Source organism: Perca flavescens, chromosome 16 (genome assembly GCF_004354835.1).
Source record: "Perca flavescens isolate YP-PL-M2 chromosome 16, PFLA_1.0, whole genome shotgun sequence".
Taxonomy (NCBI): domain Eukaryota; kingdom Metazoa; phylum Chordata; class Actinopteri; order Perciformes; family Percidae; genus Perca; species Perca flavescens.
The window spans coordinates 22,404,830-22,426,879 of record NC_041346.1 but is presented as its reverse complement, the minus strand read 5'-3'; the positions used below and the strand labels follow the sequence as shown (position 1 = coordinate 22,426,879).

Here is a 22,050-nt window from a genome sequence, read left to right as displayed (position 1 = left end):
TACAGCATATATGCTGAAAACTGCCTGTGTCCTGAAAACCTCTCTGCCTTTAGTGTTAAGCCTGAAGGGGCAAGGAACAGATGGGCATGGGGAGGCTGAGGGGGTCACAAAACTCTTAGTCCCATATGTCCTCGTCTTCCAGTTCCCACCATCTAATGCTTTAAGCCTGCCGTGCCACACAAAGAGCCTTTCACAATGCTTTACTATCAGTGCAGGTCAAACTACTGCAGTCAATTCCCTTTACTCACAAATAACAGAGCTGTAATACTGTCAAACTATCCCTTTTTACTACAATACCTTTAGCATAATATAAAACCAGAGCAACTGCGATGTTTGATTTTCTTGAAAAATGAATTTCCATTCTGTCCTCATGTTCATGAGTCACATTGCTTTCTATTATAATGTCAACAAATAATGTAATATATTCAGAGCTGCAGCTATCTTTTTAATAATCAATTCCAATTAATTGTTTAGTCTATGAATGTAAAAAAAAAAGTAGTGAAAAAAATACATCCTCAAGTGACATCCTCAAGTGTCTTGTTTTTGTTTGACCAAAAGTCCAAAACCCAAAGATGTTCATTTTACAGTTATATATGACAAAGAGAAGCAGCAGCTTGGCTTTCCCCCCACTATTGTTGCTTGGAAAATGACTAAAGCGAATAATCGATTATCAAAATAGTCAACTAATTGACTAATCATTTCCAATCTACATATTTTACATTTGTTCATTTGAGTTCCAACTTGTCTTTTCAGAACAGAAATGATCAAGATCCATGATGGATGGAAGTTGGTGGAAGTCTGAAGTAAAACTAGAAATTAGAAGTAGTCACATGGATTTTTTGCTGCTGGTGTAAAGCCCTCTGCTGGTGGCTGGAGCATCATTAACAACAAGTGAGCTGTCATTTTGAATAAGCCTGGAACAGCACTTGTACAACACAGAATCTAAAGCTGCATCATTTAGACTAAAAAGACATCTGCAAGAGGAAGGATACTTATTTCTGGCTTTTCAGAGTGAGCCAGCACATTCACTGCTCTGTGAGGCCACCACTGCCCTGTAAAAATTAGCATACAGCTGATGTTCTGCCCCAAGGGTGAAAAGAGCTGGCTAAAGGGCTTTGGTTTAGGAAAAGGGCCCCGCAGACTGCATTGCTTCACTCCCTCATTGTCCTCTTCATGCAAACTCCATATGTCCCCCTAGCGGCAGGTGTCACAGTGTGACCTCTGACCCAACATGTCACTTTTGTTGGTGACGGTGAAGTTGTATTGTTCACAGCGAGGCGGTTGTCTAGACGTTTGGCAACAGGATAAAAGAAAATAATGAGACGTGTCATAAAGTATTGTACCTATTATGTCAATTATTCTCACTGCTACACACAAGAATATACTTGTGCAAAACACTTTTTGATGGACAGGACTTTGGGCTTTTTAATCAGTGTGCTGCCATTATTATATTTAAATTTGATGGAGAACTTTGTAAGTAGAATTTAAGTTGTTTTCTAAAGTTGTAGTTAAAGTTGTCTGAAAGGATGAAAAACATGCAACATGTCATTGTCTTCAGTTTAAAGACTTTAGTCCCAATTACTTTTGACAGACAAAACTGGCAGCCACTTTTCAGCCAGACTTAAATGAAAAAACAAATCCTCACCAGTTCAAAGCATGACACTAGACATTTGATATCCTAACAATCACAGCATGAACAAAGACTACATACCAGTTTCCTGCTTTTAAAATGAATGTTTTCTAGAGACAAGAAAATAAATTGCTGTACAATTAGGTCATTAAATAACGCTCTATTTATTTAGTTTTAAAATAGTTTCTTGTTGTTCTACAGACAATTTCAAGGAAGTCAAGGACTTGCAGAAGCAACACAATAACAAATAGTTTTGTTAATTTAAAATACTGACAGTAAAACAAAACAATAAAAACAGAAGAGCAAAGCTAAATTACGGATAATGAGGATTATATCTGATTTGAGGTTAAAGATGTGACCAAACATGCTATGTGCAACCATCGTCGACCATCACCGCCCTAATTTTCTACCAAACCTTTATCACTAAAAGACATTAGTCTTACTAACATTTCATAATAGTCCTAAGAAACAATAGCAAAAATGGATTTTGCAAGCAGAAGTGGCCTGGTAAAAGAACTGTCATTGCAGTGGTAGCATGTATAGAGTGGAAAGAACTGGCCAAAGGAAAACAAAAATATCACATTAGACTACACTGTATCTTGAGTTTGATACAGAATTCAAGTCACCTCATTTCACAACACATGCATTGACTTCCAAATGAAAAGATGTTGACTTATAGCAAATTTAAAACAAATAAACTGGAAGCAAATTTCAAATCCAGAAAGAAAACAAACTGAAAACATAAATTCCATTTAGACTTTGGTTTAGTTCCTTATATTTAGGATTTTCCCTTCCCTTCTGTGACCAGCAGCATCACTTAGGATAGTAGATGCTATTTAATATGAAATCAAATAAAGCTTAAGTGTTAAAACAGTGGGTGGAATTGGATCATTGATACAAATTTACCAGTGTGGCTGCAGTGCTGCGAGACAAAAATAAGACCACAGGGAAAGAGAGCAAGCAAGCCCTAAGGATCAGGGTATAAACAGTTTAAAAGTTTCTTCTATAAACACCCCCAACACATGGGTACAAACTCAAAACCACTTATACTTTTTTTGTTTTTAGTGTGCTAAATTCTCTCTATGTTATTAAAATATTTATTGTTGAGATAGCAAAATCCTCTGCTTTGTAAGGTAAAAGAATAAGCTTTATACGATTCTAAAAGAAAATAGTGCACATTTCAAGGCATTCAGGCCATCTTGCTTTGCAGTATTCAATGGAAGATACTGTTGTTATAAAGGGGTCCCCAGAGGTTTAAAGGTGTTTGCATCCACTCAGGATAAGCATGCAAACAATAAGTGCACCCAGTCAGCACAGTCATACATTCACTGAAAACTACGTCACCTGGGACACTCTGACTCTGTAGCAACACAGCAGACTGTGGCTTCCAACATATACGTTTTAAAACAAAAGACAGAATTTCTATTGCCAATACACCGCCACCACATAGTAGTGCTGTGGTGGAAATGAGTCATAGTGTGTTTGTGTTTGTATATTTCCTTCAGAGTCTTGAGTTTAACCAGTGGTTTTCGGTTTGTTTTCATGGGAAAAAAAAAAAAAAAAAAATGGTAGAGGAATACGGTAGTATTTCTGAAACAAAAGCTGTAGATTTAAATCAAAAGACATTTTGGGAAATATGCTAGATGAGAAGATCGATACCACTCTCATGTCTATCCATTAAATAAGAAGCTACAGCTAGCAGAGGGTTGGCTTAAGTTTAGCACAAACACGGGAGATGGGGAAACCGCTAAGCCTCGCTCTGTTCAACTATTTCTAGGCCAAAAATAGTCTGGCATAAAAACACCCTAAAAACAGTAAATTGTCATTTTCCCCACTTAGTTTTTTTTAATGTGGATTAAACAAATGAAACATAACTAATTATAATTAATCAGTGAGCTTTAGAGGTGTTGGTCGGAGGATTTCGTTACTTGTAGATGGAGCCAAGTTAGCAGTTTCCACTGGTTCCTAGTCGTTGTGCTAAGATAACGGGCTGCAATCAATCTTCTTGTCAAACTCTCTGCAAAAAAGCAAATACAGGTATTTCCCAAAATGTCAAACTGTACCTTTAAGATAAACCAAACCCCCCCTGACAGCACAAGAGCATTAGGCTATAGGCTACAGTGAAGCAAAGCTATCAATGCAGACTGAAATAAAAGTGAAACCAGTGGTGAGACTTTTGAAAACAAATTGACCCTAGGCAGGTACAAAGCTTTGTGGTTCACTGTACAAAAGAAAGTGTACCAGCTGCCGTGTATGCCTTGACCGCAGGGGACTGCCGATAAAAATGCCAAATCTGAAAAATATGCCGTTCAGAGTCCGTAGTGAAGCAGGTCAACAGCTGTGTTGTGATACTGACCTGCTCTCAAGCAGCAACTTGACGTTTTCACTATACAGCTTGCAAGCACAACACAAAGTGACAACCTTACACCCGTTATCAAGGGGTAACTGAGGTATTAAATAAAAAGGTAGGATATTGCTATCATTAACAGATAAATCACTCTTATGTAAATTTCCACCTGCACTTGAAGTGCTGTGCCATTTTATTACAACTGAATTCAGCACTGACAAGCCAAGATCAGGGAATCACGTCAGTAGAATGGCTTTGATACATGATTGTTGAACAGTAAGTTAAAAACAAACGGTGCTCTGGAGCGGGAAGAGTCCACGAGCGGTTACAGGCGAGGCCGCAACTATAGGAGGGATTTCAGTTGTAACATGGAGGCAAGACAAGAGGGATGAGGAGGAGTGAGAGGGAGAAATAAGAAGTCTTCAGTGTACAGGTTGTTTAAAGTAGGTATTTGTGTCCGGCGTCCTCGTCCAGTGTGAGGTCCACCACTTCAGGAGGGGACACCCAGTTGGGCTGAGTCCAGAGCTGTGGTTGAATTGTGCTGTTTAACTGCTCCACTGAGTTGTCCTTCCAGGTGGACAGACTCTTTATCACCCCTCCGCATGGGTGGGTGAATCTGGATTGAGAAACAAAAGTTCAAATAAATTTGAAAAGTTAAATTCATTTGTAAAAAAAAATATATACATATACAAAAATAGATAAAGTTTCCCCCACTTTACCGTGCTTTCTCTTGCACGCCGACTATTTCCACCTCACTGTCAGAGGAAGCGATGTTAATCTGGCCCTTGTTGTATAGAGAACTTTCCTTGTGCGACAGCTCTGCCTCCACGTGGCCTGAAACAAATAAGAGGAACAGAGTCACACATTGTGAGGAGGACCAGAGCAGTGGAGAGCTTCAGGCCTTGCTGACACAAAGACTGCAGCTGCTTTGACACAGACAAGAAAAAAAAAAAAAACACAATGATGAATCTGACACTTGTGTTCGAAAAGCTGACTGAATAGCATGGCGCTACACATTGGACAGAACTTTAATTGTGGACCTTTTATATTCATGTTTTGAAAATGCCGGCTAGTCAGTCATAAAAAGGTCAATTCTTTTGTCTTGAAGCAAGGCAGCGAGAGTTTTTTATAGCACCCAATGCAAGCAAGTGGTGTGTGGTTAGGGATGAAGGCAGTAGTACTTCAAAGGCGTCTTGCTGAGATTAATAAGACAGACAGTTTCCCCCACAAAGCACTTTGCACCCATGCTTCTAAATGTACTGTCTTCACTGAGAGGAGTGGAAATTATCAGTTTGGATTCAGAGGGTTTGTAACTGACCTGAGATAGAGCACAGAGCTTTTATACACCCAGAGTGAACTGCCATATCCTGGCCTCTGTGTGTTTTTAGCTCATGCTTTATCACCGTGGGCCGGACTGTCTCCACACTCATACTCTCCTGGTTAGAATCAGTGTCTGAAATATCATAGTGACCCACTACTGGAAGCCCGTCTGCAGAAAACAAAGAAAACACTTCATTATTTAAATCATGCTTTGCAATCATAGGACTCTTTGGAACAGAGACTGGACACTGCATCCATAGTCCTGCTAACTGCAGCGTCTAAAATGCACAAAAGGAAACACGCTATTTTCCAAAATGCAAAGGTTTACATCAACAGTGAAATTAAACATTCTGGCTCATCCAATCTGATAGCACTAGTTCGGCTGTAAAACATAACAAAAAAAGCGTCCCACTGTGAATAAGGTTATCATCACTATCCAAATTTACACTAGTGAGGCTTTTATATTATAAGAGTAAATAAATAATCCTTTAGTGTGTTTTTTCTCTCCATTTATTGCTTTTAAAATAACAGCCATTCACATAAAAACTACACTAGAATACAGACATTACAAAACACTTCAAAATAATCTTACTCTGTGAATAAAATGTAGTGGGATAATAACAGCCAAACAACCGAAGAATAACTATGGGAGCGCAGGAACACGTATCTTTGTTCTACCCTGTCAAAAGGAGTCCCTGGGTGAGACACACACACTGCTATCATCCAGACGTGTGTGTGTGTGTGTGTGTAGGTGTGTGTGTGTAGGTGTGTGTGTGTGTGTGTGTGTAGGTTTGTCTGGACAGCATGTACTATGAGAGAACACTTCCTATGAATAGCTGATTGGGTTGAAATAGGCAGTTACTAGAGTTACCAGAGAAACTGAGGATTTGCCAATGTAAAGGCCATGTATTGGAGATAGAAAAAGGACTAATGTAAACCAGGATAGTCTCTTTGGTAAACAATGGACTGTCCTTAGTCTTGGTTTTAATGCACACCGTTTGTGATTGTATGCCCAAGGCTCCCTCTACCATGTTGACAAAACAGTTGATTTAAAAGGTAATTTCAGTTTTAACAAATGCAAGACAGCAGCTGTTGGATCCATTTAAACCAAATGTAAGCAAGTATGCACCATGAACCAAAAACACCAATATTCACACAACTGGAAACAAAACCATTAGGCCAAGAGAAAACAACTAAATAGATAAAATGTTCTGTCAGTCACCATGTATCAGCATAAGCAAAAGGTATACCTTGCACACATGCTGTTGATGAAAACTAATTTGGCCTTGCACATTCTAAATACTAATAACCACATGCAAACAGGTGGGGAAACAATGCCTCCAGCTTTACCTTTTGTAAAACCTAACAGACATAGGGCTACATATACACATACAGAAAATGTAACACTTTTTTTTAAACATCCTAACTATAAATATGATTAGGCCAAAGATTCCTTCATCAATGTATTTGATGCTTAGATAGTGTTAGCAGTGTTAGGAACTGTGACACTATGGCCATCTACATCAGTAAAAGTAGTTTGAGGAGAGGGTTGCGGTGGAGTATTTGCGCCCAAAAGACCACAGCATCTGAACCAGAGAAGGCCACTTGATCACTCAGATCAGTTAGTTCTTAGGAAATCAGTAAACATTGCCATGCATCATACTGCAGCTGGATAACAGCTGTATATGTTTTAGTTTGACGCCTGGGTTTTCAGGTAAAAATCATGCTGCGGAACACGCAGCACCTTGTGGAGCACAGGCCAAGCTGGCAGCCCAGTGCACATAAAAAGCTAACTAGGCGAATATTATACGAGTGAAAATTTGAGGCTCTTGACGTTGCAGCTAATAGCCACAACATAGGAACCCATGCCTTATCTGATGTCCATATACATAGGCTACTAAAAATAAACATTGGGAGTCAGAACTCCCTCACTAGTTTCTTGTTACTGCACAAAGGCAGCAATAGCAGCAAATGTAACAGAAACGCAAAGATTACAAAATGTAAACACATCTAATCTAATTACGTCATAGGATTTTAAAAAGCAAGAAATTGTGTGGGTTAGTATAGTGTTTATATTTAGAGGCAAATTTATATTGTTATGTAAATGTTTAATTTGTTAGTAAAGCTATACCACCAAAATAAAGGTTATCACAAGAATTTAAAAGTCCTGAACCATTTACAAGCAAAGTGCAAACATAGTTCAGGAGAAAGAAGGGTAATGTAGAGTGTTGAACCCAATTTCTAAAGAAATAGTACTATGATGCTCCAGCTATCATTCCCAGTGTGAAGTCAGAATGACAAGGCACATGCTATTAAGCAGCAGCACCCCACCCAGCACTGTCATGACAGATGCCCAGGTGCTGTAAGTATGACATGATCAGCTTGTGTGTGTGTGTGTGTGTGTGCGTGTGTGTGTTACACAAAAACAAACAAGCGAGACGATAAGCAATACAATAAGTGCCCTGACTCAACAGTCTATTGAGATATGCCGTGTGTTACAGATGCTGCAGAAATCAAACAGGTGAGTTGAATTATTCTGTCGAATCTCACAGTGATTCAGTGCCAGCCAATGCACTGACTGGGCCTCGGGTCTGCACAGAGTCAAGTTCAAATGACCAGCTCGGGCCCAGCTGCTGTTGATAGTGTATCCGTTTAGTGAGCTCGCATCATTCTCCTATTAATACCCATTGCCATGCTTTCCGCATCAAGTAGTTCCACTCTTGGTAAGATCAAAGTATGAAACAGCGAGGAGTGGTGTAGAAGTGAAATCTAAACATTCAAGAGACCAGGATCTGGAACACCTAGATTTCCATTTTGAGTTACCACTTCAGGTAGGGTGTTGTTGTTTTTGTTGTTAGGGGTGGAGGTGAGACTGTTGTTCTCTCGTGCCAACATGTAGGCAGCCATAGTCTCTGAAGACTCTGACGATGGCAAAAAGGAACTGGGTGGGGACGGGCGTCCCCCATGGGATGGATGCTGCTGCCCGTCTACGGCATCACTTGAGCGCTTGGACGAATCGTTGTCCGAGTCGAGGTGTGCAAGCTTTTCCATCCAGATGCGGAAGCGCTCCTCAGTCTGGCGCTGCATCACAGCAAATCGCGTCATGGCCTCCTCCAGAACACTGCCGATGCCGTTCCTGTCCCACGAACTGGTGTCCAGCAGCCCATGAATCTGGGCGCCCACTCTGGATCTCTCCGATGCACGTCTGAAGCCAGCTTTAAAGACATTGAGGCCAAGCCATAAGAAAATACAGTAGCACTTTCATGCTTCGGAGGTGGACTTTTGTATTAAAGAGAAAATGACAGTTTGTTTTTGGTTACGTGCAGATCGACTCTTTCATGCTGATGGACTACATCATGCAGTTGAAGCACTCAAATCTGTGTGCGGGATGTAAATATGGTTGAAAACATTTCATGTAGTACGGATCCCTAAAGGGAGATAACTGGATGTCTCGGGAGACTGATTCAGTTATCATGGTTTGGAAAATGTGTTAACTGGAGAGGCTTTGAGATAAAAACACCCATTTAAGTCAAATTCATTACAAACCTTTGATGAAGGGCATATATTTTCTTCTAAAACTTCAATCATCTTCGTAAAATATGCAGTACGGTTAGTTTCGGCCAAAACAGACACCTTGTATAATCGCTCTATAGTGCTTCTCAACAAAAAAACTTAAGGCTGGATAAACTAGTTCCACTCTGAAAACACACTAAGTGACCTTAACAATAATTTGTTAAACAAAAACCTTGACAAACCACCAGCTAAATTCTGAATTTACCAGGAAAGAGTAACTGCCTACCAAAACCAACCCAACAGGTTATGTTCCTAGGAAATGCAATCACAGTGAAAAGATCAGCCTAAAGTAAATAAAGTGACAGCAGCAGGCCTGTGAATACCACCCAGCCAGTTGCTACTCAGGAGAACTCAACCAAGAGATTTCTACATTTATTTAAGAACATTAGCTAAGGGAAGAATCAAAGGGCCAATGTGCAGACAATACTGTCATATCATTCATACTGTTCATTTGTATTAGACACTTCTGTGCCTTAGTTTAATTTTTTAGCTTAAAGCCATCCTTAGTAAGAGTTGTATGCATTTTTATGTTAAAGTCGATGACCCAAGAGTTATGTGACATGTCAAAGGTGCCACAGAAGCCATTATAGAGAAGAGAACCACCTGTCACCTGAAGACTGTTGCTACCAGCACACCAAAGCTGAACAGTAACTGTACAGTAAATGGTAACTGAACAGTGTGATCATGCACCATTCATTGTCTATTTACAGCAAACGCTGAGGATATAGAGCAAAAGGCTCACTTGTTGATTTGCAGAGCTCGCAATATAGGTTAGATTAACACAACTCCGTTTACATCATTCCATGAGTTGAAGAATGTCCACTAGACTTCCACAGCATGCAAATGATGAGACAAAGTTCTAACAAAACATATTGTTTTACTACAAGTGACTGGGCATAGGCCCTCCTACACACACAGTCTAAGTATTTAAAAGCAGGGTGACTGAAGAGAGATGAGTGAGAAAAATAAAAGAAAGAAAGTGATTGAAAAAACAAACAAAGCAGTGCTTGTACTGAGCTGATGTTGCAAAGGCTTTGTATAACCGTATTACATGTTCTTACTATATGTGGCATGTGAAAAATTTGGTTTGGGTTGCCTGAAAATTTTAAGTCATGCAGGCTCCCTCTTATTGTCAAGCTCTGTGTTTGACTCTGATGGCTAGTCATCTTTGATTGTCATGTTCTTCTATCACTATGTGATAAAGTGTTTTACATGGGGTATCTAAGGGGCTGCTACTGTTACCCTTTACTACCACACAGTGGTAGTAGTACTGTGCTATCAGCATGTGTTGTGAACACTGGATGTTACCTGAAATATCTGTCTTGATTGTCTTGCTACCTCCTGAGGTGTCATCATCCTCGTCCTCAGAGGAACTGGTGCTGGAGTCACACGTGAGCTCGCTGTCACTTGTACTGCTGTCCTGCAGCAGGTTATACTTCTTCCGTGCTGCTGCCTCCCGTTTTTGCCTCAACAAACGTATTCGCTCCTTGTGTTTCTGGCTCCGGTGACCTTTCACTTTTGCCAGCTTGCCATTGGTTTGTTTTTCCTGCCCTCCTGCTGCTACCAAGGTAGGCTGGCAGCGGTTTTTCTTTGCAGCCATTGCATTAGGCGGCATCTCGCTCTCTGAACGTGACCGCCGAGACTTCCTCCCCCCTGTAGCCGTAGCAGATGATTGCCTTCCTGCTGCCTGCCCAGGATCATTTGCAGCTTCCATGGTGCCCTCTCCATCTTTTCCCATAGGAGGAGCAGTACCTTCTTCCCCTGAGGAGAGTGTGTCTGAGTCAGCAAGGTGGCCACTAGATGAGGGGGAGAGCATGCAGGGGTTTGAGGAGTCACTCTCGTAGACATGACAGGATACTGGCTTGTCACTTCCTGTAGAGGCATGCTGGGACTCTGGGGAGTCTCGGCGGAGCTCTTTCATCAGGCATGGCATGGAGAGGAGACTCTGCTCACCCTCTGTATTCAAGGGGCTGTCTGCCTCCTTTGGTGGCGAGCTGGTACTGGTGGTGGTCGTCTCCGTTTTCAGATGCTCATCCTGCTCTCCCTGGACAGAGCTTGTGGCTGATTGTGCTTCATCAAGGCACTCTGGGGGGCACTCAGCATCCACAAATTCTTCTGCCTTGTCTGAGTCAGCCATCTTCATGCTAGTTGAGCCCAGAGCCCAAAGGTCCATCAAACATGGACCAATGTGCCTGGACAGGAGCTCACCTGCTGGAAGAAAAACACACCACTAATTCCAATTCAGTCTTAATCTGTGCAATATGCTGTATGTCTGATAGCATAGGCAATTTATAAGGGCATTATTAAATATAGTGGACATTCAGAATGTTATCACAATGGCCCAAAAATGTAATATTTTGAAACAGTTTAAAACAGTTGCATATTCAAGTCATTTTCCTCCTTTATAAACCTGCATACAACGTTTTAAACGTATTCTGTGCATTTTATACTGGATTAACATGTTGCATTTTGACTAACTGTTCACATACAAAAAACTAAAAATAATCTCATTAAATTGTATGCAACAATTTTGCCAGAAATTCCCATTAGCGATATTACTGGTAAGTAATTAACGTTGGTTAGCTTCTAAGAGTTGCTTTTATTTTGATTGGTATTCTACTTTTACGTCTCAAATAGCCTGGGGATGGTTCAATTTATTTCTGTTAAACCTCCTCAGCCACATTAAACCAAGTGTGTGTACTATGAGACATTTATTAGTGAATGATTTAATGACTTTAGTTAGTTGTGTCTGTGGCTAGCTAAGGCTAACACAAGCTAGGATCCAGGCACTACTTATAGCTGCGTAGTGAAGCTAAACTCGATCATAACCTTACACTCTGCAAACTTGGCGAGAAGACGACAAGTCACGGCAAATGTTCAGGTGTCAGGGCAGCTGCCTAGCACGATCCTATAAATGGAAGCAGTATCTAGCCACCCAGAGGCGTAACAAGCAGGATAATGTCAGCAGCTAACGGCTAACGTTATCTCAGTCAGTGACTCAAAGCGGTAACGTTAACGTTAGCCAACTTAGCTAGCATTTAAAATCGGCCGCGCTAGTTACAACTTACCTCGGCGTTAGTTATATTCTTATTTTCCCAGTGTCAGACTTTTCAACATCTTCGGTTATCTGTAGCCTCTTTGATTTACGATGCATAAACACTGTACTGCTAATTATACTTTACTTCTTTACAACTTGGAAGAATTTGAACGTGTTTTGGCGCAGTGCGCTCGCACCTTTGCGAGCCCTGTTAGCCGTTAGCAGTTAGCTGTGTGTTTATTTTAAAATGTCTCCATCAGCCGTCCGTCTTTCACAAAGCTACATGCGCCACTTCCGGGCATTTTCCCCTGGTCGAGCGCCCCCATGGGCCAGATATTAAAACTACAGGATGGGAATATACCGCAGAACAGACATGGACAGCAGGGGGGTTTGTATGGGTTGTATACTGGTTGTATACTGTCTATGGTTGTAGACAGGGGACAGCAGTTAATATACCGGTAATACGTGCATGGGGGACAGAGTAGCGGAAGAGTGCTGCTTGGGTTTTCACAGGCGGCAGAGCGGAGCGATTAAATTAATTCCCTATGAGAAAAGCGGCATGCAGTCCAGATGTATTATATTAACGGTACACGCTATACTTAAAAATCCTTGCAAATTAAAATGATTGAATTAATTGAGATTTTCTTATAGCCTATGATAGGCCTATCACAGCGATAGTGGAAAGTATATTTCACTCAAGCACAGTGACCTACACTCATAGACTGTTAATTCTATGCCTACACTACAACTCTGAAGTACTTTACTCGATTATGTAAATGTCATGCTACTATATACTTCTACTCCACAATCTTTCAGAGGTACTATACTTTTAATAGTACTTCAAATTCAATGAGTAAGACAAAAAAATAATTATTCGGAAAAACCAAGATAATATTGACAAATTGTCTAGCTAGATCTCGATCACCCCGATGGCATCTTTTATTTCATTATTTAATGGGATATCAACGTATTCATCCGTTATTTTTACTTACTTGTCAATATTGTCTATTTCTTAACATGAGAAAAGAGAAAAATAAGTACGGTAGTAAGTACTTCCGGGTAGCTGTGACCTTTCTACAAATTTGTTGCCGTGTCCGCCATCCTTCTCTCTCCGAACCAGGAGCAGGACAGACCCTGCAGGACAACATGCTGTCAGTACGCGTTGCAGCGGCTCTTACCCGCAGTCTTCCTCGACAGGCTGGATTTGTAAGCAACTCTAACGTCTCATGTGTTTAGATGTGTGTCGATTTCCTTTACAAAACTCCGAATTTATTCAAATAAAAAAGTCATGGCGGTGTTGCGCATACGCACGTCTTTGCACCGGAGGACACCGGGCCCTTCACTTTGCTACTTCCAGTCCCACTGTTATCTTTTGACAGGTTTGTTTTCAGACTGCAACAAACCGCCCACAAGCTAGTACAGTAATTATTAAGCGTGACTAGACGATAAAATTAATCTCTGAGCAATGTGTTATGTGTTAATGTTCTAAAGTGCAGTAATGACGAATGTAATTCGTTATTGAAGGTCAGGTTTGTCTCGCTTTAGCTTTCATTGTGCTAGCTTTCATTGCAAATGCATTTGCCCAGCTAAACTTTGCATAGGCTAGCTGTATATGGGGTGACATTAGCTGGATATTCTACTGTTCTTGCTAGTAACTGTTATTGGTGAGGACTGTCCTATGACCCTGCAGACTGTATGACCTGGGGACCTTCTCCAATATTTTGGAACAAGCCCTAGTCATGTTGTAGAATGTTTATGAATGTCCTAATATAGAGCTGCAATAGTCATTTAGAATTAAATGTTTGTGGAAATGGCTCATCTCAATTCATTGTTTGAATGAATCCCAGTAACTTAATATTACATTTGAGTAACCGACAAGCATATCAGTTTACCAAATAATGCCTGGCGAGGTTTGAAAACCCAGAAAGTTGTTCTCAATATCACTAGTTGCGGTTCTGAAGGTGTTTCCAAAATCCTCAGTCTGTTGTAACAGCCTTGATGAAAAGTCGGCTGCACAATAAAACGATTTCTAACTGTGCAGCTCTAACGGTTGTCTAAGTTGCAGCTCTGTTTCCTATTCGGATAGTCAGTAATGAAATATGTCCTAAATATTAATGTACTGTTCTCTATAAAAAATATTAAATAATAGAAGTAGCATCAATACAGACTGATGATGATGATAATAATACTTGTAAATGTTGGTTCATATTGTGCTTATTAAGCTAAGACGTATCAAAACTAGTTTCTGTATTTGTTTAGAACAGGAAACACAGTTCAAAATCTTTTTCAAACGTCACTGTTTTTAAACAGTACTCAGTGTACTGGTAATACATTACACAAGTTATTGCAGGGCTTTTATTAGATTGCATTAGTTTAAACTGGGTGTACCCAATACATTAGAGACTGATTTTATACTTGATTTTGCTGATTTTAAAATAAGTGATTCAATTGAAAAATACTACACCTTTCGGTCTGTATAAAATATATTTCTGTACTCGTTCCCATTGTCTTAAAGGTATCCAAGAACGTTGCTGCAGCATGTGTAGGAGTCAAGAACCTACACACCACACGTCCATGGCTGCAGAAAACGGGTCAGTGTTTCAGGAACCCTGTTTTGGCCTACTAGTACTAGAAAATTAAATCATTGGTACCCAACAGTGATTCCAAAGTTGTTAATTAGTGTACCTTACATACATTAAAGGCACAGCTGAGGTATCGTCCATTCTGGAGCAAAAGATCATGGGAGCTGACACCAGTGCTAACTTGGAGGAGACTGGACGCGTGCTGTCCATCGGTGATGGTATTGCCAGAGTGCACGGTCTGAGGAACGTGCAGGCTGAGGAGATGGTGGAGTTCTCCTCTGGTCTGAAGGTAAGACTAATGATGTAACCATTAGACGCAAACCTTTCACTGAATGGGTTGATGCTACAGCTTTAATGTTTTTAAGAAAATTGCATTCACCCAACCAGCCTCTAAATTATATGTAGTCTGAGGTAATTGGCAAACAGAAGTTTTCACTACTTTTCTTGAAAACTAATGTCAATGGTCCCTTAAGTACATAGCCACTGCTACTTTGTCACTGGTTGCAATGTGTAGTACCCATGTGTAAATATACTGCATAAAAGACTGTTCCTAGAATAGAAAAGTATGTCCATTACTGTAAAAACAATAATTTATCAAATCGTTATGTGTTCATAGAATAATTAGTGCAGCACATTATTAATTTGCTCTGGTTTTAATGATGTACTTGGAGGGCAGTTGTCATGTTATCCGTAATATGGCTAAACTAAAGGGAAACGTGGTAGTAAATTAATGTTCTTCTCTTATCCAGGGCATGTCTCTGAACTTGGAGCCCGACAATGTTGGTGTTGTTGTGTTTGGTAACGACAAGCTGATCAAGGAAGGCGACATTGTCAAGAGAACAGGTGCTATTGTAGATGTGCCTGTTGGTGAAGAGCTCCTGGGCCGTGTGGTTGATGCTCTGGGAAATGCTATCGATGGAAAGGTGAATGATGATAACAATAAACTGTATTTCTATCACACAATTAATGTATAAAATGCAACACAAAGTGCTTTACATAAACGCAATCAATCATGTTTACAAGATAACACTACTAGTTTCACCAGTTGATAGCAGTCTGGATTTTTTTGTTCCACTATTTTCCCCACAGGGTCCCCTGGGCTCCAAAATCCGCAGGCGTGTTGGCCTTAAAGCCCCTGGTATCATCCCCCGTATCTCTGTGAGGGAGCCAATGCAGACTGGCATCAAAGCCGTGGACAGTTTGGTCCCCATTGGTCGTGGACAGCGTGAGCTCATCATTGGAGACAGGCAGACTGGGTAAGGGGACTCTGCTCAAAGTGAAAACTTGAACACATGGCAGCATTTGATGTTATTCCAGCTGCCATTGAAATACTGTTAGAGCAGTGAAAGTGCTAACACTGACAAGGGGTGGGACACATAATCACTATTGAAGTATATTATGATTATAGTTTATTGCAATATGTTTTTATAACCATTAATTGTTCTGTTTCCTGGTAGATCAGCCCTTTGTCAGATCGTGGCTGCTTTAAATTTGAATATTAACACATGAACACAAGATGGGGATTGATTTGTGTACAACATGGATCTGTTTGTCGGTGCTTAGTATCAAAATTTGTGTTGTAGCAAAACCGCAATTGCCATCGACACAATCATCAACCAGAAGCGCTTTAACGAAGGAACGGATGAGAAGAAGAAGCTGTATTGCATCTATGTTGCTATCGGCCAGAAGAGATCCACTGTGGCTCAGCTGGTAAAGAGGTTGACTGATGCAGACGCCATGAAGTACACCATTGTGGTGTCTGCTACTGCTTCTGATGCTGCTCCATTGCAGTACCTGGCTCCCTACTCAGGCTGTTCCATGGGAGAGTACTTCAGAGACAACGGCAAGCACGCCCTGATCATCTATGATGATCTGTCCAAGCAGGTGAGTTTTATTTATTTTTATCTGATTGTTGGAGGGGATATTTATACAAAGAAAACTGTATAGCTGCTGTAAATCATTTTATTTTAACAAAACCTTAGTTAGCAGATAAACAACAACCTTGTGTGTTTTCTTTCTGCAGGCTGTCGCCTACCGTCAGATGTCCCTGCTGCTCCGCCGTCCCCCTGGTCGTGAGGCTTACCCGGGAGACGTCTTCTACTTGCATTCCCGTCTGCTGGAGAGAGCTGCTAAGATGAACGACAACTTTGGCGGCGGCTCCCTCACAGCCCTTCCCGTTATCGAGACCCAGGCTGGTGACGTGTCGGCCTACATTCCAACTAATGTCATCTCCATCACAGACGGACAAGTGAGTGTGTGACTCGTTGACTTGCTTCATCCCAGTTGAACTCCTGAACCCAGTTATTAATACTGTTTTCTCACTCAGATCTTCTTGGAGACTGAGCTGTTCTACAAAGGTATTCGACCAGCCATCAACGTCGGACTGTCTGTGTCACGTGTCGGATCCGCTGCCCAGACCAAGGCCATGAAGCAGGTTAGCCTCCCTTGTAATCGCCCATCTCCTAGGTTATATCACAGTGAATGTCTTTGATTCTGACTTGTTGATCTCGGTCCATCACCAGGTGGCTGGTACCATGAAGCTGGAGCTGGCCCAGTACCGTGAGGTGGCTGCCTTTGCTCAGTTTGGTTCCGATCTGGATGCTGCCACTCAGCAGCTGCTGAACCGTGGTGTTCGTCTAACTGAGCTCCTTAAACAGGGACAGTACTGTGAGTATTTACATTCAGTATGTATGTAAATGTCCCTTAGTAGGCTTCTCTTTCAGAAAATGTATCCATTCTACAGTTGTCTTATGTACTGTGACTGTATGCATTTACATTTCAGGTCCAATGGCTATTGAAGAACAGGTAACGGTCATTTATGCTGGTGTGAGGGGACACCTGGACAAAATGGAGCCTAGCAAGATCACCAGGTTCGAGAAGGCCTTCCTGCAGCACGTTCTGAGCCAGCACCAAGACCTGCTGTCAGCTATCAGGTAAGTTAAAGAGCTTTTGGACAACAGCATTCAGACTTGCATTATACTGTAATGTATGTTTTGTATTCATTTTGTAACCAATCTCTTTTTGTTTGCAGGGCTGATGGCCAAATCTCTGAGGCATCCGATGCTAAACTCAAACAAACTGTGTTGAATTTCCTCTCCAGCTTTGAGTAAAGTGATGCTGTTTGATCTGGTTATTTTCCTGTTCACATAGTGCAACCTCTGTTATGCTTTCTATGAATTTACAAAAGTGGCACTTGATCTTTAATGTACAGATATCTCTTAACAGAGAATAAAGTATTCCAACTAGTTGACTTGATCATCTCTTTTTGTGTTTGGAGCACTGTTGGGTTCCTTTCTGATATACCTTGATGCTGCACCATTATATTGTCTCTTGCAACAATTTGCATTTCCTACTGATCATATAACGGTAAAAATACTGAATACAGAGTGTGCGTAGCTGACAGCTGGTTACTTGATTCTCATTTGTCTAGAAATGGTAGAAGTGAAAAATTAGTGAGCGGCTCACTGGGGATTTACATAATGGACTGAAACGTATGGAATGGCTGCAATAGTACATTAAGTCATTATACTTGGCCTATCCCACTGGTCAGTCCCATTGTGGAAAAGCGTGTAACTGCCACTTTGAGTGAGGAACAATGTTAGACTAGCAATTAGGGCAAACAATCTTAAAACCAGCAATTAAACTACAATTTCAAACTGACTCACACTTTTTAAATGTTTTGATAGTTCTTGTCGCTCCACTCTCCATCTTCTCTGGAGGTTGCTGTAGTTGATGTTGCTTTTATGGCTCAAAACTCTTCAAGTTCCACTTTGTGAATTGTGATGGTAAACAAATCAAAGGAATTGTCTTAGTCTGTTTTTTGTCAAGCATTAAATCAGGTTATTTCTCTTAATATCGCACAATGTAGTACACACCTACAGTAAATGGTCAGTATCCTCCGTTATCTACTTGCATCTTTGTCTGTTTATACAGGTTAAAAATGTAATGCGAAGGGCAAAATCCACCATACACTAAAACTACAGGGCCCTCTGCTGGTAAGTCCAAAACAAAAAACAAACATCTTAAGATGTATTGATTAATTTAATGTTTGATTGTACAGGCCAGTACCAACAGGCAGTTTTAACATAGTAATATTGCACCCCATAAATGTTTTTTTTTTTCCTCCTATTTCTGTATTTGCATTGACACTTGAGTCCCTGATGATTCGCATTATTTAATTGGAAAGATAAACCAGAAGCATTTAATTCCAAATTAGTCTTTATTACTCTGAATGAATCAAAACATTTAAATCAAAAGCAGTGAATATAAATCTTAATGTGAATGTTTATGAAATCCAGAACTGGCTGAACAGCCTTGTGAACATTAAATAGTGACTAATTTAGATGAACATAAGTGAAGAAGTGCATAATAACTATTTCATAATATAAGTGAAGGTGCATAGTAAATATTTCACAGTTTGAACAAATTCAGTGGCAGATTGCATTCCTAATAAAGTGTCAATTTAAACTAGTGATTATAAGTGAGACAAACTAAATAAATGAAGACTAAAACATGTATAGATTAAAATATAATAAATAAATAAAAAATAAACATTAAAACCACTGATCACACAGCTGAAACATATTACACCCAGTACTGTTTGGTGTGCACCGCAGGTCTGTGGTGTTTGTGTTTGTTTACATTATTCTGTTTAACATAGCAGGGGTCATAATAATCCCACTCCAGGGCTGAAGCCAGAACACCGTTGGACAAACTGTCACTGTCTCCTGACAGAATCCGCAGGGAGACACCTGAAAAGAAATCGTGAATATTCCAGAACTTTAATTTAAAGATCCACATTTCTTAAGCCATAAAAAACTGGAAAAGTGCAGCTGCATACTACATAGGCGTACTTAAGTAGATCTGTTTTTCTTGATTAATAAAGTGCAATAACAAATGTGAAAAAGTGCACAATGTCTAACATGTGGACATTTACATATTCTTTTGCAATAAAGAAGCAGATTAAAATGATTTAGACGTCTAATTCAACATTAAAATATACTATATATATTGCATAAATAGGGCCTGTAAATGACATTAAGCTTGATCTTAACTTGTACTCAATGCTCACATTGTTATCTACAAACGAACATTACTCATAACTTGTCTTTTATTTTAAAAGTAGTGTAACTGTACATATGACTCTTTTTGAAGCAGTAATTTGTTAAACAAGCTTTCCATTCAACCAGCAAACAGGATTTTATTAAGAAAGCAAGATCATGTATGTTCCTCACATGGTGCTATTCTGTGTAATCAAGATAATAAAGCAGCACCCTTTTACTTAACATGAAAGCATTTCTCCAACCAAGGTTTTTTTCTTTATACTGTTCAACCAATCTACTTGTTTTTGATGCAGCAGTAGTTATTAATGACTGCCATATTGATTACAGTGCAGTGGAAGGAGACTGCCGTTTACCTGCACTTGCACCAAAGTCGCTGTCCAGTCCAGGACCCACTGCAGATGTGTTCAGGCAGGACGCCTCTGACGGCAGGTTGGTGTAGTCACACTCCATGTCCACTTTGTCAAACACAAGCACTGCAACATGTGGGTTCACATCTGTCAGCCTCTCGTAAGTACTGCTCCGACGAAGATGACCCACATGTTGTGTCTCATGCTATGTACAAAAGAAAAAATAAAGACCTCACACTTTGAATTAACAATAGGTTTATGCTTTATACTGGAGGTTAGATCTTGGATGGACATTAGTTTTTGTTATTTTTTTAAGTAATAATGAACGCATTTCCTGCTCATTACTCTTTATTGCTGATCTGCAAAACATAATATTGATTTAAGCTGCAAGTTAATGAAAGCAGGTTTTACTTTTCCTATTAGTTTGGAATAAACCGAATAAGCAGGGTAGGGGAGTAAGTAAAGCAGTGACAGCCAACACCAGACCTCCAGGGGCCCTTAAACATCACACACATCCCAGCATCACAGTGTGGCAATTGGTTTGTGGTAATTTTACAAACTAACTTTTGTTTGGTAATACAGGAATATGCAGCAAAAGCAAATATAAACTGACATAATAAGGCCCGAAAGGTGGGTTCTGCTTTTATTAGCTGATCTTAAGGGCCCAATGTGAAAATGTAGTTGTAAGACCTTCACTATTGCACTTCATATTTAATCAAATTAAAAACACAGGAAAACAGGCCAGATATTATCTTAGGGCGATTGTAGACAATATACATAGAGCAAGAGAAACAGGGGTTGATAGGGGCCCAGCAGCTAATTTTTGGCCCTGCGTCCCCAACCAGGATAATCCGGCCATGTTGTTTGAGTATAATTACTAGAATTTGGCATGAGAGGCCTGAAGCATTGTCAAAATGGGCATTTTTTTTTTTGTTTGCCTATATATGGTAGCATAACATGTATGTTTAGGCTATATTTCCTGCAGAATTCTTGAATGATGTCCACCAATTAGTCAATCTCCACTTCTTAATAATAACTTCACGATGACCCTGGACTCATTTGGCATCTTCCTGGTCATTTTTAAATATTGACACCCACAGTTGACCACTCACCGTTGGAGAATTTGGCGGAACAAGGTTAACTCTGGTTTCAGCCTCCGAATCACTGGACTGTGGTAAAACCGGTGCGCTTTTACACCATCGCGCGTTGCTGTATGCCCGTGAGACAGAGGGCAGTTCGAGTCTTGTGCTGAAAGCAGCCGTAGAGGAGGTGGCCCGGATGGTGCTCGGCGCCCTCAGGGACCTTGAGCCGGTGGCACCATCTGGCCTCAGGAGCCGGATCCTCTTATCCGCCCCGGCCCTCTCCCTGGATGAAGCCCTGGAAGAGGTGACAGGATGGGGCAGGATAGGCTCCGATAGAGACATATAAGCTCTCCTCTCGTCCTGCAGCGAAGGAAAACCCATGTCAGATACTCTTATGACTCTTTGCAGGGAGGACTGCAAAAGCATCTCCTCTGCGTCCTCTCGCTTCTGTCGGGTCTTCTTTGACAGGATCAATAACTTGTAACCCAGGAACAGGCAGTTCAGCAGAAGCAGAATGACCACAAAGGGTATGAGCAAAAGGACGACTAAAGTCAAATTTGTCACAGGGTAACCTTCAGTCGGATATGATGGTGTGGTCTGACTTATCTGCGACATTTCATTCCCGAGGACATGAAGGATGAATTTTGGAGAATTGCTGATCTCAATTGAGATTTCACGTTGCCCCTGAACGCGCAGGTGGTTTGGCGTGTCAATCAATGTGGACTACTATGTATGTTTGAAAAGTATTTTTGATCTAAAAGCAACATGCCAGCCTGCTTCTTAAATGCATACAGTCTCCAAAAAGGGACGTTGTCTTGAACCACCCTTGTCTTCATTATTGTAGCCCAACACTGTCAGTGTTAACTAAGCAAAGGCTTGATCTGAGACGACTATGCAACGCGCACTCAGTTGGCAGCGACATAAATTACAGATCAACAGGTGTGTCCTATTATGTGCAGGATGTTTGGCTTTGTCATAGCAACCAATCGCCGCTAGATGGCAGCAGGAGGCCTCACTCCTGCATCAGTGCATCTAAAGCTCTGCAGTAATGGTCATTCATGCTCTGAAT

General features: G+C 40.7%; 3 protein-coding genes across 6 annotated transcripts; 1 reads left to right on the top strand and 2 right to left on the bottom strand.

Moving 5' to 3' along the window:
* Positions 1 to 1,775: 1,775 nt before the first annotated feature.
* ark2n (arkadia (rnf111) N-terminal like PKA signaling regulator 2n) lies at positions 1,776 to 12,238 on the bottom strand. Of its 4 annotated transcripts, none has more exons than XM_028600789.1 (5): positions 11,939 to 12,236; positions 10,179 to 11,081; positions 5,296 to 5,466; positions 4,697 to 4,811; positions 1,776 to 4,593 (listed from the first exon to the last, which is right to left on the bottom strand). In XM_028600789.1, exons 2-5 carry the CDS (start codon positions 11,041 to 11,043, stop codon positions 4,416 to 4,418), a joined length of 1,329 nt encoding a protein of 442 aa, XP_028456590.1. In that variant the 5' UTR covers positions 11,044 to 11,081; positions 11,939 to 12,236; the 3' UTR covers positions 1,776 to 4,415. The 4 variants fall into 4 exon arrangements, with proteins under 4 accessions (XP_028456590.1, XP_028456591.1, XP_028456594.1 ...); XM_028600790.1 differs by having other exon boundaries at positions 10,179 to 11,078; XM_028600793.1 differs by lacking the exon at positions 5,296 to 5,466 and having other exon boundaries at positions 11,939 to 12,235.
* Positions 12,239 to 12,976: 738 nt separating this feature from the next.
* atp5fa1 (ATP synthase F1 subunit alpha) lies at positions 12,977 to 17,739 on the top strand. The gene is made up of 11 exons (XM_028600788.1): positions 12,977 to 13,113; positions 14,423 to 14,498; positions 14,609 to 14,778; positions 15,239 to 15,412; positions 15,579 to 15,745; positions 16,073 to 16,373; positions 16,513 to 16,737; positions 16,816 to 16,923; positions 17,012 to 17,156; positions 17,272 to 17,422; positions 17,521 to 17,739. Exons 1-11 carry the CDS (start codon positions 13,054 to 13,056, stop codon positions 17,597 to 17,599), a joined length of 1,656 nt encoding a protein of 551 aa, XP_028456589.1. The 5' UTR covers positions 12,977 to 13,053; the 3' UTR covers positions 17,600 to 17,739.
* A 955-nt stretch (positions 17,740 to 18,694) lies between these two features.
* Positions 18,695 to 21,939, bottom strand: hwa (huluwa). The gene is made up of 3 exons (XM_028602087.1): positions 21,012 to 21,939; positions 19,906 to 20,104; positions 18,695 to 19,240 (listed from the first exon to the last, which is right to left on the bottom strand). The coding sequence occupies exons 1-3, from the start codon at positions 21,594 to 21,596 to the stop codon at positions 19,074 to 19,076; spliced, it is 951 nt and encodes a 316-aa protein (XP_028457888.1). The 5' UTR covers positions 21,597 to 21,939; the 3' UTR covers positions 18,695 to 19,073.
* Positions 21,940 to 22,050: the final 111 nt, after the last annotated feature.

Coding starts and splice junctions, on each gene's coding strand:
- ark2n (XM_028600789.1), bottom strand. CDS start 11,043: ATGGACCTTTGGGCTCTGGGCTCAACTAGCATGAAGATGGCTGACTCA. Junction 4,812..5,295: donor AGCTCTGTGCTCTATCTCAG/GTCAGTTACAAA, acceptor TATTTGTTTCAG/GCCACGTGGAGGCAGAGCTG. Junction 4,594..4,696: donor GGCGTGCAAGAGAAAGCACG/GTAAAGTGGGGG, acceptor TTCTCAATCCAG/ATTCACCCACCCATGCGGAG.
- atp5fa1 (XM_028600788.1), top strand. CDS start 13,054: ATGCTGTCAGTACGCGTTGCAGCGGCTCTTACCCGCAGTCTTCCTCGA. Junction 15,413..15,578: donor GAAATGCTATCGATGGAAAG/GTGAATGATGAT, acceptor TTTTCCCCACAG/GGTCCCCTGGGCTCCAAAAT. Junction 16,924..17,011: donor AGACCAAGGCCATGAAGCAG/GTTAGCCTCCCT, acceptor GTCCATCACCAG/GTGGCTGGTACCATGAAGCT.
- hwa (XM_028602087.1), bottom strand. CDS start 21,596: ATGTCGCAGATAAGTCAGACCACACCATCATATCCGACTGAAGGTTAC. Junction 20,105..21,011: donor TTCCGCCAAATTCTCCAACG/GTGAGTGGTCAA, acceptor TTTTGTACATAG/CATGAGACACAACATGTGGG. Junction 19,241..19,905: donor CGACTTTGGTGCAAGTGCAG/GTAAACGGCAGT, acceptor ATTTCTTTTCAG/GTGTCTCCCTGCGGATTCTG.